This window comes from Myotis daubentonii, chromosome 17 (genome assembly GCF_963259705.1).
Source record: "Myotis daubentonii chromosome 17, mMyoDau2.1, whole genome shotgun sequence".
Classification (NCBI taxonomy): Eukaryota; Metazoa; Chordata; class Mammalia; order Chiroptera; family Vespertilionidae; genus Myotis; species Myotis daubentonii.
Window position 1 is genome coordinate 24,448,777 of NC_081856.1, and position 16,708 is coordinate 24,465,484.

The window sequence follows — 16,708 nt, forward strand, 5'->3', positions numbered from 1 at the left end:
GCTCTAAGAAACGGAAGTCAGGGGCCTACGTCTGGTGTTGGGTAGAACAAACAATACATTTTGGGGGCAGCCTTGAGCTTCCTCAGGCAGGAACTTTAAGGTGGGCTAGGGTCATCCTAAGGATGAGGCCTTGCAGCTCTTAGAAACTCTGTTAGCTAAGTCTTTCAATGTGAGGGGAGGGTAGTGGACGAAATCATTTGTGCCAAGAGAATCTGTAGTTTTTATAGGCCAAGGTTGAGACCTACTTGAGGAGACGGCTCAGAGTATTGGCTAGAATTTGTTCAGGGAAGGAATCTTTGTCACTTGCCACCTACCAGGATCACATCATCCTTTAATGTTTAACTCAAAGAAAAAAGTTGCATGCTGTTTTCCCACCTTCCCTGTTCCAGCCAAAGTGATTTCTCTCTTCTGAACTAATAGCACCTGTTATAGTACTGCTCATGTAGAAAGTTACTGTTGTACCTCTTAGCAAATTTTACTCTCTTATTTTATCGTGTACCTGCTCATGCATTTGTCTCAGCTACCTGATTAGGTCACAATTGCCTATAAGAACATTGGGCTAATGCAGTGGTTCTCAACTTTGGCTGCACATTAGAATCACCTGGGAATCTTTTTAAAATCCTGATTTCTGGGCCTCGTCCTCCGGAAATTCTGTTTCTTTGGTATGGGATGAGGCCGCAACATTAGTAACAAAGAAACAGAATTTCTGGAGGATGAGGCCCAGAAATCAGGATTTTAAAAAGATTCCCAGGTGATTCTAATGTGCAGCCAAGGTTGAGAACCACTGCTCTAACATCTTTTTATTACTGCTGCAAGTAATTAGTTGATATTGATAACAGGAAGAGAGCAAAGGGAGGGCCAGACATTGTAAGCATGATCACCTGGGCAGCTTCGCCAAGAAGCTGCAGCTTCAGACACCTCCCTTCCCTGCTCCTGGATTGTTGGGGGGGGGGGGGGAGATGAGGGAATGAGTGTATATGCAGTGAAGTTGGGGTGATGTAGGAAAGATGCTTGTCTGTCAGTATAACCTGCCTAGAGGGGCAGAGCCACTGCAAGCACGAAATCCTAAAATGTTCATTGGTTAAGTTCCTGGTTATAACCCCAAGACAAAGGAGTACTCTCTTGTGCTCCTGTTTCTCGCTGGCTCTGTGACCCCCACTAGCACATACTTCCTCCATAGTAAAGTGGCCCAAGAATCTGTGGGCCATGTGGACCCCACACACAATGGACTGCAGCTGGGAACACAAGCTAAGCTAGCCAGATGCTGGGCTGGACTGTGCTTTAATATAGAGCGAAGGCTCCGGGCCAGTGATGGCGAACCTATGACACGCGTGTCAGAGGTGACATGCGAACTCATTTTTTTGGTTGATTTTTCTTTGTTAAATGGCATTTAAATATATAAAATAAATATCAAAAATATAAGTCTTTGTTTTACTATGGTTGCAAATATCAAAAAATTTCTATATGTGACGCGGCACCAGAGTTAAGTTAGGGTTTTTCAAAATGCTGACACGCCGAGCTCAAAAGGTTCGCCATCACTGCTCTGGGCGGTGGCCTTGATCTTAGCTTGCTCAAGATACAGTTGGACTTTTTCCATGGTGGGATGGAGGGAGATTGGACCTTGAAGGGGAACTCCCTTAATTTCACAACATCAATAAAGCTTTCCATGATACCACATCCTCTCATGGGGGCCTCAGGAAATTCTTGTTCCCGTGGCACCCCAAGCATCTCACTTCCACCAGTTACAGGTAGGGACACAGAGGGCATACCACCGATAATATTTTTACAGTTAAAGGTTCTGTGCAGCACTTGGTCACATGGAAGAGACTCAATCCAAGTCACAGGGGACCCATGCGCCTTCATTCATTCCAGAAAATTTTAATGGGTCTCACGATTATGCATATCATTTTTCCAAGTTCAGTAAGACCCAGCCCCAACTTTTATTCTTGGCTCCCCCATTTCCCCATTAGAGTCCAACAACATACTAGAGAGCTCAAAATACACAGTGGCCTTAAAGCTTTTTTAAAAAACCTAACCCTGTAGAACCTGACCTGTAAGGCAATATTAGAGATGTGTCGGCTACTACACAATTTAAACGTTCATTATTAAAGGATGCCTCAAAGGTAAACAATCATGGGATCACACTCAGGCTATATTAAGGAGTTATAACCACAGTGAAACACCACTCACACCCACTAGGATACCTATAATTAACAAGTCTTTGCGAGGATGTGAAGAACCTGGAACCCTTATACACAGCTGATGGAGATGTAAAATGGTGTGGCCACTTTGGAGAAGAATTGTTTTCCAAATGTTCCAGCCGTGGGCAAACTACGGCCCGCGGGCCGGAGTCGGCCGTTTGAAATGAATAAAACTAAAAAAAAAAAAAAAAAATGACCGTACCCTTTTATGTAATGATATTTACTTTGAATTTATATTAGTTCACACAAACTCTCCATCCATGCTTTTGTTCCGGCCCTCCGGTCCAGTTTAAGAACCCACTGTGGCCCTCGAGTCAAAAAGTTTGCCCACCCCTGGTTTAGACAGAGAGTGACCATATGACCCAGCAATTCCACTCCTAGGTGTGTAGTCAATAGAAATGAACACATATGTCCACATAAAAAACTGGTTCATTGCAGCATTATTCATTATAGCCGAAAAGTAGAAACACCCAGAATTTCTAGTGAATGGATAAACAAAACGTGTCCTATCCACACAGTGGAATACTCATCAGCAATAAAAAAAAAGAATGAAGTACTGATGCACAGCTAAGCGTCGGAAGATTATGCTCACTGACAGAAGCCAGGCAGAGAAAGGCTGCATATTGTACGATTGCATGTACGTGCCATGTCCAGACTAGGCAACTTCATGGGCAGAAAGCTGATGAGTATTTGCTAGCGTGGGGGAGAGGGGCTTGGTGATGCCTGAAGGGTATTAGTTGGGAGGGGTAATAAAAACGTCCCAAAATGACAGTGATGGTTGCACACATCTGTGAATAGACTAACAACCCTCGAATGGCACACTTCGAATGGGTGAGTGGCTTGGCGTGTGAGGGATATCTCAGTAAAGCTGTTAAGAGAAAGAGAAGTCTTGCGCCCAATTAGCGTTTCAATTCCCAAAGGCTGAGGGCCCGTGGCCAGCCAAGTGGTATCGGTTAAGGGCCGGCCTCCGCCCGGCGGGGAAAGGTTAAACGCGGAGCCGAGCGCCGGCCGGGAAGCGCGAGCGGCCGGCGTGGAGGGCAGGTCCCAGCTGATCTCCGGGCGCCGGGCAGCACCGGGGCCGCGCGCCCCCTCCGCCTGAGTCACGGCGCCCGAGTCCCCACGCGGAGATGCGGTGAGCGCGGCCGGACGCCGCGGGCCGGGGCGCAGCGTGGGCCTCGGGGCCGCCCAGGGCCGCACACGGAAGCCGGCGGGCGGCGCGCTCCCTCCCGGCGGCCTCCAGACCGGCTCCTGCGCGGCGGGCGGCGGCGGGTGGCCCGCGTCCCGCGCCCGCCGCCCTCCATGGCGTTCATCCGGAAGAAGCAGCAGGAGCAGCAGCTGCAGCTCTACTCCAAGGAGCGGTGAGCCCGGGGCCGCGGCGGCCGGGGGTCGGGGGGCGGGGAGGGGGGCTGCGGGCGGAGAGCGAGGGGCCCGGCGTAGCGGGCGCGCACCTTCGGCGCCCGGGAGGGGGCCGCGGCCAAGCCCGGCGTCGGGGCGGGGGCCGGGCCTGATCGGGGCTGAGGCCGCCGGGGCAGGCGCCAGGCCGGACCGGAACCCACGGGGAGCCCGACCGGCCCCTGCGGCCCCGGCGGCCGCGGCCCGGCTCTCCCGGAAGAGGCCGCGCGGGTGCGGGAGCGGGGCGGGCTCCTCGGGGGCGCCCTGCACCTGAGCGCCTGGGCTTCCGCGGCGCGCGCCCTGCGTCCGGAGGAAGCGGGGGAGTGGGAGCGAGCTCGGCGGACACCCCGCGTTCTCACTGCACCCCTCCCCCCGCCCCCAGGGAGCCGGGGGAGGTCGCAGCCCCCGCCCGGGCGCCGCGGGGTTGCAGCCGGGCGGCTCGCGGATCGGTGACCCCGAGGCTGCACCGGGGTGGGGTGTAGACCTACCCGCCTAACAGCACGGGCTTTTTGCTGCCGACTTGCACTTGGCTCAGACTTTGTGAGGCCGATGCCCTGCTGGGCCGGGCGGGAGGAGGGCCCCAAACCAGGCCTCATTCTGAGCAAAGCCAGGGTTCCACCCCCACATGTTCTCTCCTAACCGGTGAACCTTACACAGCTTAGTGGGGGGCACTGCAGTCCCCTCCGCACCCGGGAGGGACTTGGGGTCCCAGGAGGAGCTCAAGGAGCCGCAGGGCAGTGCCCTCTCGGAGTTCCTGATCCTCAGTCTCCGGGGGAAGTGTCTCATAAGAAAGCTCACTTCTGCCCCAAAGTATGCCCCCCAGTGCATTGGTGGGGACCGAAACAACAGGCTCATCCCCGGCCTGGAGTCCCCGGGCAGTAGGAAGTGGGGCTGGATTATTTGACACGTTATTTGAGCAGAGGGAGCTAGTTCTGTCGCAGTGCTGCTCACCTGTCACGTTGTGTCCTCAGTTGGACGCCCGCAAAGCAGCTGATACACGCAAGCGTAGGCTCTAAGGTCTGTGTGAGCTTGCGGCATCCACGCTTGTTCTACAGATGTCGCCTGGGCCTGTTTGGTCCAAACGTTCACTTTCCTTTCCAGTCTCTACTGTTGGCCTGGCCAGCATATCTATCGGTAGTCTGAAATTTTGTCTCCCTAGGTGTAGAGAAGGAGATAAAGATACACCAAAAATCATCTTGGATATGGCTCCCAATAACATTTTGGCAGTACGATTGGGTTTTATCCGCAGAAAGTCTTGCTTATCCCATCATAGCGGCCATAAAGGACTCACACCTGCAGAGGTTCTTCTGCCTTCGGTTGTAATGCTTGTTTCACGTGGAAAGAGCTTGAATAGAGTTTGTTCTGTAGCAACAGTAGGACATTCTGGTGTTCTGTGTTAAGTACGTGAATGTTCACATTTACACTGTAAGAACTTTGAAGCACTTTGAATTGCCCGTCATGCTCTGTGATCTAAGAGTCATTTGTAACAATTCCATTGCCTCGCGGATATACAGGAAAACCTGTTTTCTTTAGATCTGCCAGGTATTTCCATGGCAGTAATTTGAGTTGTATTTGGTTAACTTGTACAGCTCTGCAATGTCACACAAGTCTGCATTTAGTTTCTGTGTATAGTCGGCTTTGTCGGGATTCATTGATCAGATGTGACAGGCTAGCAGCACCCGGTAGAACTAGCTCTCACAACCAAAACATTTATTCATCAGGCAGGAGGCAGCAACTGTTTCTGAGCCCCAGTAGTCTGGAAAAGTTGGTGCCAGTTATTTTATATTTATTTAAAGCCTACTTGCTGACTGCCCTAGTTCTTTTTAAAAAAATCAATATATTTTTATTGATTTCAGAGAGGAAGGGAGAGGGAGAGGGGGACAGAAACATGGTAAGAGAGAATCATTGATTAGCTGCCTCCTGCACGCCCCCTACTGGGGATTGAGCCTGCAACCTGGGCATGTGCCCTTGCTGGAATCAAACCCGAGACCCTTCAGTCTGCAGTACGCAGGGCGACGCTCTATCCACTGGGCCAAACAGGCTAGGGCTCCCCTAATTCTTTTTTTTTAAGGTAATCTATTTTTTTAGTGTCTAAAGTTTTACATATGTCTTCTTTTTCCCCAATTGACCCCCCCCTCCCCCAGCCATTCCCACCCCAGGCAAGCCCCCACCGCCTCAGTACCTTTGTCCATTGGATATGCTAATATGCATGCATACAAGTCCTTTGGTTGCTCTCTACCCACCCCACCCCCCTTCCCCTACCATTTGTCTCTGGATCTATTCTTGTTCATCAAATTATGTTGATCCTTATATCCCACATATGAGTGAGATCATGTGATTTTTATCTTTCTCCTACTGGCTTATTTCACTTAGCATAATGCTCTCCAGTTTCATCCATGCTGTTGCAAATGGTAAAAGATCCTTCTTTTTTGCAGCAGCATAGTATTCCATTATGTAGACGTACTACAGTATTGTGTGTTTTTTTTAATATATTTTATTGATTTTTTACAGAGAGGAAGGGAGAGGGATAGAGAGTTAGAAACATCGATGAGAGAGAAACATCAATCAGCTGTCTCCTGCACACCCCCTACTGGGGATGTGCCTGCAACCAAGGTATATGCCCATGACCGGAATCGAACCTGGGACCCTTCAGTTCGCAGGCTGATGCTCTATCCACTGAGCCAAACTGGTTAGGGCTGTACCACAGTTTTTTAATCCACTCATGTGCTGATGGGCACTTGGGCTGTTTCCAAATCTTAGCTATTGTAAATTATGCTGCTATGAACATAGGGGTGCATATATCCTTTCTGATTGGTGTTTCTGGTTTCTTGGGATATGTTCCTAGAAGTGGGATCACTGGGTCAAATGGGAGTTCCATTTTTAACTTTTTGAGGAAACTCCATACTGTCTTCCACAGTGGCTGCACCCGTCTGCATTCCCACCAGCAGTGCACGAGTGTTCCTTTTTCTCCACATCCTCTCCAGCACATGTCGTTTGTTGATTTGTTGATGATAGCCATTCTGACAGGTGTGAGATGGTATCTCATTGTTGTTTTGATTTGCATCTCTCGGATGATTAGTGACTTTGAGCATGTTTTCATGTGTCTCTTGGCTTTCTAAATGTCCTCTTTCGAAAGTGTCTATTTAGATCCTTTGCCCATTTTTTGATTGGATCGTTTATCTTCCTTTTGTTAAGTTTTATGAGTTCCCTGTAAATGTTGGAGATTAAACCCTTATCAGAAATATCATTGGCAAATATGTTCTCCCATACAGTGGGCTTTCTTGTTGTTTTGTTGATGGTTTCTTTTGCTGTGCAGAAGCTTTTTATTTTGATGTAGTCCCATTTGTTTATTTTCTCCTTAGTCTCCATTGCCTTAGGAGCTTTGTCTGTAAAGATATTGCTACGACATATGTCTGCTATTTTGCTGCCTATGGAGTCTTGTAGGATTTTTATGGTTTCCCGTCTTACATTTAAGTCCTTTAGCCATTTTGAGTTTGTTTTGTGTATGGTGTAAGTTGGTTATCTAGTTTCATTTTTTTGCATGTATCTGACCAAATTTCCCAGCACCATTTATTGAAGAGACTGTCTTGACTCCATTGTATGCTCTTGCCTCCTTTGTCAAATATTAATTGAGCATAATGGCTTGGGTTGATTTCTGGGTTCTCTGTTCTGTTCCATTGGTCTATATGTCTGTTCTTGTGCCAGTACCAGGCAGTTTTGAGAACCGTGGCTTGGTAATATAGTTTGATATCTGGTATTGTGATCCCTCCAACTTTGTTCTTCTTTCTCAAGATTGCTATGGCTATTCGGGGTCTTTTTTTATTCCAGATGAATTTTTGGAGATTTTGTTCTAAATTTTTAAAATATGCCATTGGCATTTTAATGGGGATTGCATTGAATCTGTAGATTGCTTTAGGTAGTATGTACATTTTAATGATGTTGATTCTGCCAACCCATGAGCATGGTATGTTCTTCCATTTGTTTATGTCTTCCTCTATCTCTTTTTTCAATGTCCTGTAGTTTTCCGAGTACAGGTCTTTTCCGTCCTTAGTTAAGTTTATTCCTAGGTATCTTAATTTTTTTGGCGCGATGGTAAATGGGATTTTTTCCCCCCGCTTCTCCTTCTGTGAGTTCATTATTAGTGTATAAAAAGGCCATAGATTTCTGGGTGTTAATTTTGTATCCTGCTACATTGCCAAATTAATTTACCCTAATTCTTTAATGCTCTCTGCCCCATGGCTTTGCAACTTTGGGATGGGTGGACTTGAACCAGGATGATGTCCTTAGAATATCAGTTTGAATGACAGGAATCTGTCTCACAATCAAATGTGGGCTAGAATCAAGCAGTCTCTATATAAATCATAGAATTCATGCCTAAAGACAAGAATATTTCAACGAACTTTCTTCAGCCCCAAGTTTACTATTTTTGCACAGATTTTTCATGGCTCAGTCCTTTGGTGTCAATAAACACCAGTTTGCCGAATGATTGGTATGGGGCATTGGCTCAGGCATATATCCAAGAGAACTGTTACTTTCCTTGGGACTGTTTCATGAAAGGCCTCACCTCTTCAGAGTTATGAGTTCATTGGCCCTTCTCATGCTGCTTTAGAGATTTTAGATTTCTACTGCTACCAGATAGTGACCCCAGCAAAGGAAAAACTTGAAATTAGCGTTTATTTCTTTCACTGTTAAGTTGATGCTAGTGCATTTAGAGTAAGTGATGTTTCTACAGAGTAGAAGCAGAGACTGGCAGATTCTTGGATTGGTGGCTTAGATCAAGGTGGTGGTAGAAGAAATGGAGAAGTGGATGTATTTTTTATATTCTTGGTGTGGTAGATTGTGTAGGAGGTAATACAGGAAGAATCCCAGCTAGAGTTGTAAGATGAACAGTGAATAATCTTTTAGAATAAGTATATCCTGTGCAATATTTGATACATATTTATACTGAAAAATATTTGTAATTTATCTGAAATTCAAATTTAACTAGGTGTAGTTCATTTTTATTTACTAAACATGGCAGTCATACTCTCAGGTTTCTGGTTTGAACAACTCTAAGTAGTGCCATTTATTGGTGATGTTTATAAAGAGATGCTTTGATCATTTTCAGTATTCGAAAACAAAGAGATACTTGGCCATTCAAATTAAGTACACTAGTATCCTGGTTAAGATTTATTTATTTTATTTTTATTATTATTTTTTAAATGTATTTTTATTTCAGAGAGGAAGAGAGAGAAAGAGAGAGATAGAAACATCAATGATGAGAGAGAATCATTGATTGGCTGCCTCCTGCACTCCCCCTTTTGGGGATCGAGCCTGCAACTGGAATTGAACCTGGGACGCTTCAGTCTGCAGGCCTATGCTCTATCCACTAAGTAAAACTGGCCAGTGCCTGGTTAAGATTTAGATGGCAGGAACCATATTGATTTTACTGTGTGTGTTGTTTTGTTGTTTTTTTAATGTCCCTTGCAGTTGTTAAAGAAGATAAAGGGAAAACATTTCTAAAGGACAATTATATATCTTCATTTGGAATTGTTGTACACCCATGTGTACAGTGGGTTAGCAGATGAGCATATTCTACAAACTGCTGCTATTTAAAATATTTCTGTTTTAAGATTTAAGATAGGATAATTGTTCAGTGCTTTTTATCTTCATGTCTAAAAGTGGTGTGGGTGGACTAAAGCTATTTTCTTCTTGGGTGACGTAGAGATTTAGATAGTGAAGGCATGTTCCTGCTGGGGAAGAGTCAGAGTTTTCTCTCTATAGTGTCATAGAACAAATTTCTTAGCTACGGCTTGTAAGCTGTCATTCCAGGATAAAACATTAGTGATCGTGAATTCTATATTGGGCATACATATTATATTAATAGTTTTACAGGCATTTTTTAGACTTCAGCTTTACTTCAGACATTCTGTGTGTGTAATTCTCTTGGTGATGCTGATATTAAATTTCTTGGCTGACATTAAGTGTCTTTTGCTTCATGTGTTTATCAATTGACTATTCATTATACTTGTTAGAGAGCAAAGTGGTTTGTTATACTCATTTGTTTTATTTCTAAAACTGATCATCCTATTTTTTAAATGTCTTTATGGGATATACCAAGTGTTGAAAATGGAGACAAATTGCAGAATCAGTACTTACTTAATCAGGACTGCTGATGGGTTGAAAGACATTATATTAAGATCAATCTTTGCTACATATATTTTCAGGGTATGTTATTAAGTCTATATAAGTTTAGAATTTATATCTTCTTAGTTGAGTCTTTCACCAATATATAATAAACTCTTCTAGCAATGATATTTTTCTGTTTGTCTGATATTAATATAACTATATCAGTTTTCTTTTGGTTATTTGCATTATTTAGAATTTTTCATTCTTTTGCTTTTAACTTTTGTGTGTCCTCAGGTTTTAGACATATTTTTTCTAAAGCTTATAGTTGGACTTTGAAATAATTTATTCTGATAACTTTTTCGTTTGGGGTGGGATTTTATGATTTATTCATTTAATTTTTAAAAATTGAAATATTATACTCTATTAGGGGCAGAAAATAGACAAGCAAGTAAAGGGTACAGTGTGTTAAAGAATGATCACTACAGGGGAGGGCACAAGGCCGGGAAGGGGCTGCCAGTGTGAGCAGAAGACAGGGGTACACGGGGTCAGGTAGAGCGGCCAGGAAAGACCTCCCAGAAGGCCATGTGCGAGCAGGAGGAAAGGAAGTTAGGGCTTCCTTTTGTTTGTATGTCTTCACATGTATGAATTTGCATCCAGGGGATAATGATGAAGCCTAATGGGAGCTCGGAAGGGGCTCAGGGAGCATGCTGTAGGAACTAGTCCAGGGAGGGGAGCAAGTGAGCAAGTCGAGGCATTGTGGGTAGGCCGCAGTCACATTTGGTGAACTGAAGAAAATTCTTCTAGGTCCAATGTATTTGGGATTTTGTTGTTGTTGTTATAACTAGACTAAGCACAAATTTAGGCAGGAGTTGGGGACTCAGGTCTTGGGTGTATCCCTCACTCACACCCTTTAAGCTTAGGGTAGTGATAATATTTGTCTTGTCAGATTGGTTAATTTACGTTTATTATTGTTACAGATATATTTGGATCCATTTTTACTTTTTTATTTTGTTCTTTAATTTTGTCTTATATTTTTCCTTAGTTTGAATTAAGACCCTGCTTTTTCCCTTTCATTTTTCCTGAAGCATATGGAAGTTACATATTTTGTTTTTCTAGTGCTTACCCTTGAATTTTAATGTTTATACTGAAGCTAATCATTCTTTTTACCGTCCTCCGTAATAATATAAGGGCCTTGGAATAGTTGACTCCTGTTGTCCCATCCTAAATTATAACCTGGCATTGTCCAGAATTTTCCATCTGTATTTCAAAACTATAAATTAAACATTTCAGTTTTCCCTCCTTATGGGGGTGAGGGGGCGGGGAAACACAATGTAAGAACCCCAGTGAGTGCCTGCCACTGCAGATAGTACCGAATACTGTATACAGTATACTAGTACTAACTATGTTTTTTCTTGTACATACAAATACTTCACAGTTTCTATCTGGCATATTTGAATTGCCAGCATCACTACTCTTGCATTTGAGGGCCATTATTAAGCAAAACAAGGGTTACTTGAACACAAGCACTGCAGTACCACAACAGCCGATGTGGTAACTGAGACCACTACTAAATGACTAACAGGGTGGGAGAAGATTGACCAAAGGATGATTCGCGTGCTGAGCTGGCCCCAGGGGGAAGGCACTAGATGTTAGCACGCTCCTCAGAACAGTGCCACCGTTTACAACTTATGAGTTAATTATTTCTGGAATTTTTCATTTCATATTTTTAGACCATGGTTGACCACAGGTAACTGAAACCACAGAAAGTGAAATTGCCAACACGGGGGGTGGGGTCTGCTGTATAATTGTCTAGTTAATACTTCTCTGTTTTACATGCATATTTAGTTCAGCATTCTTCCTCGCATATCACATCTTCCCCTTGGAATTACTTTCTCTTTCCTGAAGAATAGCCCTTAGACGTTCCCCTGAGAAGGGTCTGGTGATCCTAAACTAAGTTTGCTTTGGTCTGTCTGAACCTGTCTTTATGCTGTCCTTGTTTTGAAAAATCAGTTTTGCTAGATGTATAATTCATTCCGCATTTTGGAAATGGTGCAAACGAAGGCAAATGGCTGGGGAATATGCTTGCTGGAGCAGCATTCCAGGGAGGAAGTTCAGCAGAGAAAGGGTTAGTAACACATGTGCCATGGCCCCTGCTGCAGCACTTAGCTGTCCCGCAGGGCCGGGCTTCAGACTCCAGGAGACCCTGGGATCCCAAGGACTAGCCTGGGCTAGGATACAGGAGAGCTAACCTGCGATGGAACCTTGGCTCGGCATGTCCAGCTCAGTTTTTGTGGCTGTGGGTTGGCCTTGCCCCTTTCCTGGCTTGACTGGGGGCTCTCTTGGCCTTGCACTTGGGTCTGTAGGATGTGGCAGGATGGGGCAGTATCTGTTGTATCCATGTTCATGGTTAAAAACCGCCAGCCCTTTCTCTGGTAGAGTAAGACACTGGGGTCCTAGCCTTGTGGTTGGCCAGGACAAGACCATCACAGGTTTCTATGTAGCTTGTGTCTCTATTCTGGGAGACCAGCCTGCAGTTAACCCATATCATTTAAGTTTAATTGTTCCCTGTAAGTAATGTCTTTTCTCTGTCTGCTTTTACGATCTCTTTGCAGTGTTTTGGTGTTTGTCTATATAGGGATGTCTTTCTATTCATCCTGATTGGGGTCCTGAAGCTGAAACAGTTTCGGAACTATCTGGAGCCAAGCCTTTAGCTCTTGGAATACTGCTTTTGCTAGTTCTTTTATGCCTTATAACCACTCTTTAATATTTATTTTTCTGTGTTGTGTTGTGAATTATTTAAATCCATCTTCTAATTTACTAATTTTCTGTCTAGTTGCCTAATTTTCTGTCTATTCCATTAGTTTAACTTCGATTACTGTATTTTTACACATTTCTAGTTTTATTTGGGTCATTTATAACTGCCTGGTCATTTTTTGTATCATTTTTTATTTTTCAATTACAGTTGACATACAATATTACATTAGTTTTAGGTGTACACCACAATGATTAGACATTACATAACTTACTTGATGATCATCCTGATAAAAGTGTTAATAGTGAGCATTTTACATTGAGCTCTAGCAGGTTAGCCTATGATTAACTCTTGTTCATGGATTTTAAAATGTAGAACAGGCCATTAAGAGTTGCTGGTTACGATATTAAACTGGTTCCTGTTCTTGTTATTTTTAATTGTGAGTTATGTTTCTTTTGGTTCAGATTTTTTTAATGAGCAACATCTTATTTCATGGGTGTAATTTCTTCTTTGTAAGGATATTAATTATAGTCCTTTAGCCTTTTCTTCTGTTCTCTACATTGTCTCCAGTCCTTCAAATTGTGTTCTTCTGCTTGTTTTGGTTTAGTTCTTTCATGTTAGAGGCTGGTGATCGTGAATTGTCCATTCATATTGAAGTGTGAAGTGTGTAATTCCGTGTCACTCTGGGCAGGCCTTATCTGTTGCTCTTCTCTCTGGGGATGATGTTGTAGAGAACCTGGCTCTTTCAAAAATCCATAGGTCTTTTTTCTCCTGCTAGTTAGTTTTTTCCCCAAAACAACCCAACAGACTGCTGCTGGAAGCTATAAAGTAATGATTATAAATACTAAATCTGACTGGCTATTTATTTATTTATTTATTTACTTACTTTTGGCATAGCCAGCTGGTCTGTGTGTTGTCTTCCTGTTTTTTTTGTTTGTTTGTTTTGCTTAATCACCCTCTTTTTGCTCCATAGCCCTCCTTTTCCTGTGCTGATGTGTAGTTTGAAGCCTCTTGTTCAATTTTTCTATAGAAAAACCGTGTGCCAGAGTGCGATAGGGATAACCATCAAGGGAGGAACCTAGACCACTCCTCATTCAGGCTCTGCGTCCTCCACCTCATGCTTCATCCTTCCTCCTTAGGACTGAAACCTGCAACTTTGGACTTTCTGGAAGACCTGAGACTGGTCTTGGTTTTCTCCTAATTCGGACCTTCTCTGGAGGCATCTGCTGTTCTGGTTTCAGATCACTCCTGAGTCCTCCTATCTGCTTTCCATTTCTTACTCATTTGTTGAGATCTCTCATCTGCTTTTATGTGTCTGTAATTTTCTTTAGTCTGTGGGTTTTACCATTGAAAAAGTGTTTTTGTTCCCCTTTTTAAAGTGGACTTTCCAGAGGAAACAGAAATAAATGTTTAATCTAAATATCTTCCTCCATCACACACCAGACCTTCAAGACCCATCTTAAGTCCCACACTTTTCATGAAAGCTTTTCCCCGTAACTCTAGATGCTGTTGATATTTCCTGCTTCTTATCATAAGACAAACAAAACATTTGTTTGCAGTTCTTTGTCATATATTTGTTTCTGTGGCCATACAACTAAATTTGTACTTTTCCTTATCACCTTAATTTGTTTTTAAAAGTTTAAAGCACTCAAAACTTTAAAAAGAACTATATCTTGAATTCCATTCAGTTCAGTTTACTTATTTATTAAACACTCATTGTGTACAAATCATTAGATTGGTTATTACAGGGGCTATTGTAGGAGTAGCAGGATAAATTCATCTAATCACAAGTCTTAATGTTTGAGGGTTTCTGGGTGGTGGGGAAGAGATGGGAAAACAGGATCAAAACTCCTCAGGTGGGAAAGCTCCAAGTTTTTTCAGGCAAGAATAAATTTTATGTCATGAAATTTTGGGTTTTTCTAAAGAAAAAGTAAATCTGCCTGGTAAAAAATTTATTTATTTATTTGTTTGTTTATTTATTTATTTATTTATTTTTGGCATAGCCAGCTGGTCTGTGTGTTGTCTCCTCACTACTGGATAGTGAGGAATGTCTGGCATATAATCTACCTTAATAAGCATCTGTTGATTTAATAAATGGAAAAGCGCTTTGGCAATGGATGCTTTAAATATTCTGCTTTCTTATACTTAAAAAAAATAAACATGAGGTATCTTCCTGCCCCTCAATCTAGGTTTTCCTTGCTCCTTCTTAACTTGGAGGAATACTTCTTCGAGCAGCATACAGCTCATCATATTCAGCATAAGGGCAGTCAGAAAGAAAGGTAAGGAAGATTTTGGTATCTCTATGGACTAGCAAACCTTTCTGTTGTCTGATGTTTTTAAAATTAAATGTATGATCATGGAGGTTTTTTTCACCCCTTCGTTCGTATTGGGAATGTAATGAGAAGAGGAGCGTTTATAAGTTGTTGTCACACTTCGAATATTTCCCAAAGCTAAGAATCAGTGTGTACTAATTCCTCCAAGGTTGTGAGTACCTCAGATCAGCTGGCTAGGGCTCTGATTCATTCCATCACTTTTTTCTTGATCCCTTTTGTACTTATACACTCAATTATTTGGGTGATGGTGTTATAAAGTAATGATCATAAAACACAGAATGGTATAAAAATCAGTACCTTCAATTTTAAAAATGTTCTTTAAAAAATTCTGGATAATAAACACAGAGGAATGATAAAAATTTCAATCTCCAATGAGTAATGGAGATACATTCATTAGGTAGATGCAAATGACAGCTCTTAGGTAAAAACATTTATTTTGTAAATAAAGTTTTATTGGGACACACACACTCATTTGTTTATGTATTGTGTGTGGTTGGTTTCCTGCTACAATAGCAGAGTTGAATGCTGTGACAGAGTTGAATGCATATGGCCTGCAAAGGAAAAAAATATTTACTATCTGGCCCTTCATAGAAAACGTTTGCTAACTGCTGATCTAGACAGAATCTTCAATGGCTGCTAAACCAGCAGGTGAGAAGCTGCTGAGAAATTTTATAATGGATACGCCAAGGTTGACATCACCTGAACCCAGCGAGCCTCCTGATAAGAAGGGAGTACATGTGCACTGCCTCTGAAGCATTCTTGTCAGAAAATCAAACCAGAATCTGGTCGTCTTTTAATTTTGCAAAATTCATAATGTGGGAAAATGAAAATTGTTTTAGAGTAAAGAGATAGAAGAGGCATTATCAATTAAATGTAATATGGACTTTGGATTAGGATTTGAACAAACCAACTATTAAAACCTATTTAGGAAATAGAAAAATTTCAACACTGACTAAATACTGATGACATTAAGGAATTATTAATTTTTGTAGGTGTGATAATGATAGGTCATTTATTTAATGAGTCTAAGAAATTTATTTATGTTAACAGTTGCAGAAGCTAGATAATTGATACTTGCAAGTTTTCTATTGTCTATTAGTATATGTTAAAAAATTTCCATAAAAGTACTTCTTAAGTTATTATTATATAATTTAGGGTGTTAGAAAAGTACATGCATTTAACAGCAGGAAAAAATTATGTAAAATCAGTGATGTAAAATATCCTCTGAGGACGAAGAATTGCAAATGAAATCATATGTATTAAGCACCAAAGATAGAAAGCTAAAGAAATATTGCTGCCAACAAAAGAACAGGGAGTGTTAATCTGGTGATGGTAGGAGGAAGGGAGGTGGGACTCAGACTATAAGACTATATTTCTCACTGTGATTTGTTTTTTTAAATACTGTAAATTTCCAACCACTAGATTATTTAAAGTATACAGACATGCAGAAATAAATCCAAGAAGTGGAATTAAAAGCCCTAAATCTAACGTTTGAATTGATCTTAAAATTGCTTATTATTATGAACAAATTTTTTCCTGAATTCCTCCATACCCCAAAATCACCATTAAAAGCATTTTATGAGATAATTTCAAACTCTGTTTATTTTTTCATTATGATAAGTAAGAAAAAAATCTCTTACATGGTCAATTTTATATATTTAGTGTTGCCTTCTGAATAGTTCTTTTAGATATAGGGAATTACAAGTCAAAAGGATTTTCTAGAGACAGGGTAGAATCAGTGTGTCTTAAGGATCAGTTTTCTGATCCTCATTTCCTTTCAGTGTAGCTGTGAATTCCAAATGACGTCATACAAATGAAGTGCATGGGACAGAGCTCACCAAAATTAGAATACATGCAGGTTTTGTTAACCTCTAGGAGATGAGGACAATTATTTTGCTGTATTTTCCAACCTTTCACACCCT

The 16,708-nt window shown here is 42.1% G+C and overlaps 1 protein-coding gene across 3 annotated transcripts in view; it reads left to right on the forward strand.

Moving 5' to 3' along the window:
* The first annotated feature begins 3,086 nt into the window (after positions 1-3,086).
* The window catches only part of NSMAF (neutral sphingomyelinase activation associated factor), a 44,725-nt gene continuing 31,103 nt past the window's right edge, over positions 3,087-16,708 (forward strand). Inside the window, exons 1-2 of one of the 3 annotated variants that reach the window (XM_059673124.1) lie at positions 3,087-3,559; positions 14,643-14,732. In XM_059673124.1, the coding sequence (XP_059529107.1) occupies positions 3,501-3,559; positions 14,643-14,732 (149 nt within the window). In that variant the 5' untranslated portion in view covers positions 3,087-3,500. The remainder of the gene's footprint in view (positions 3,560-14,642; positions 14,733-16,708) is intronic. The other 2 variants (XM_059673123.1, XM_059673122.1) reach the window with 2 other exon arrangements.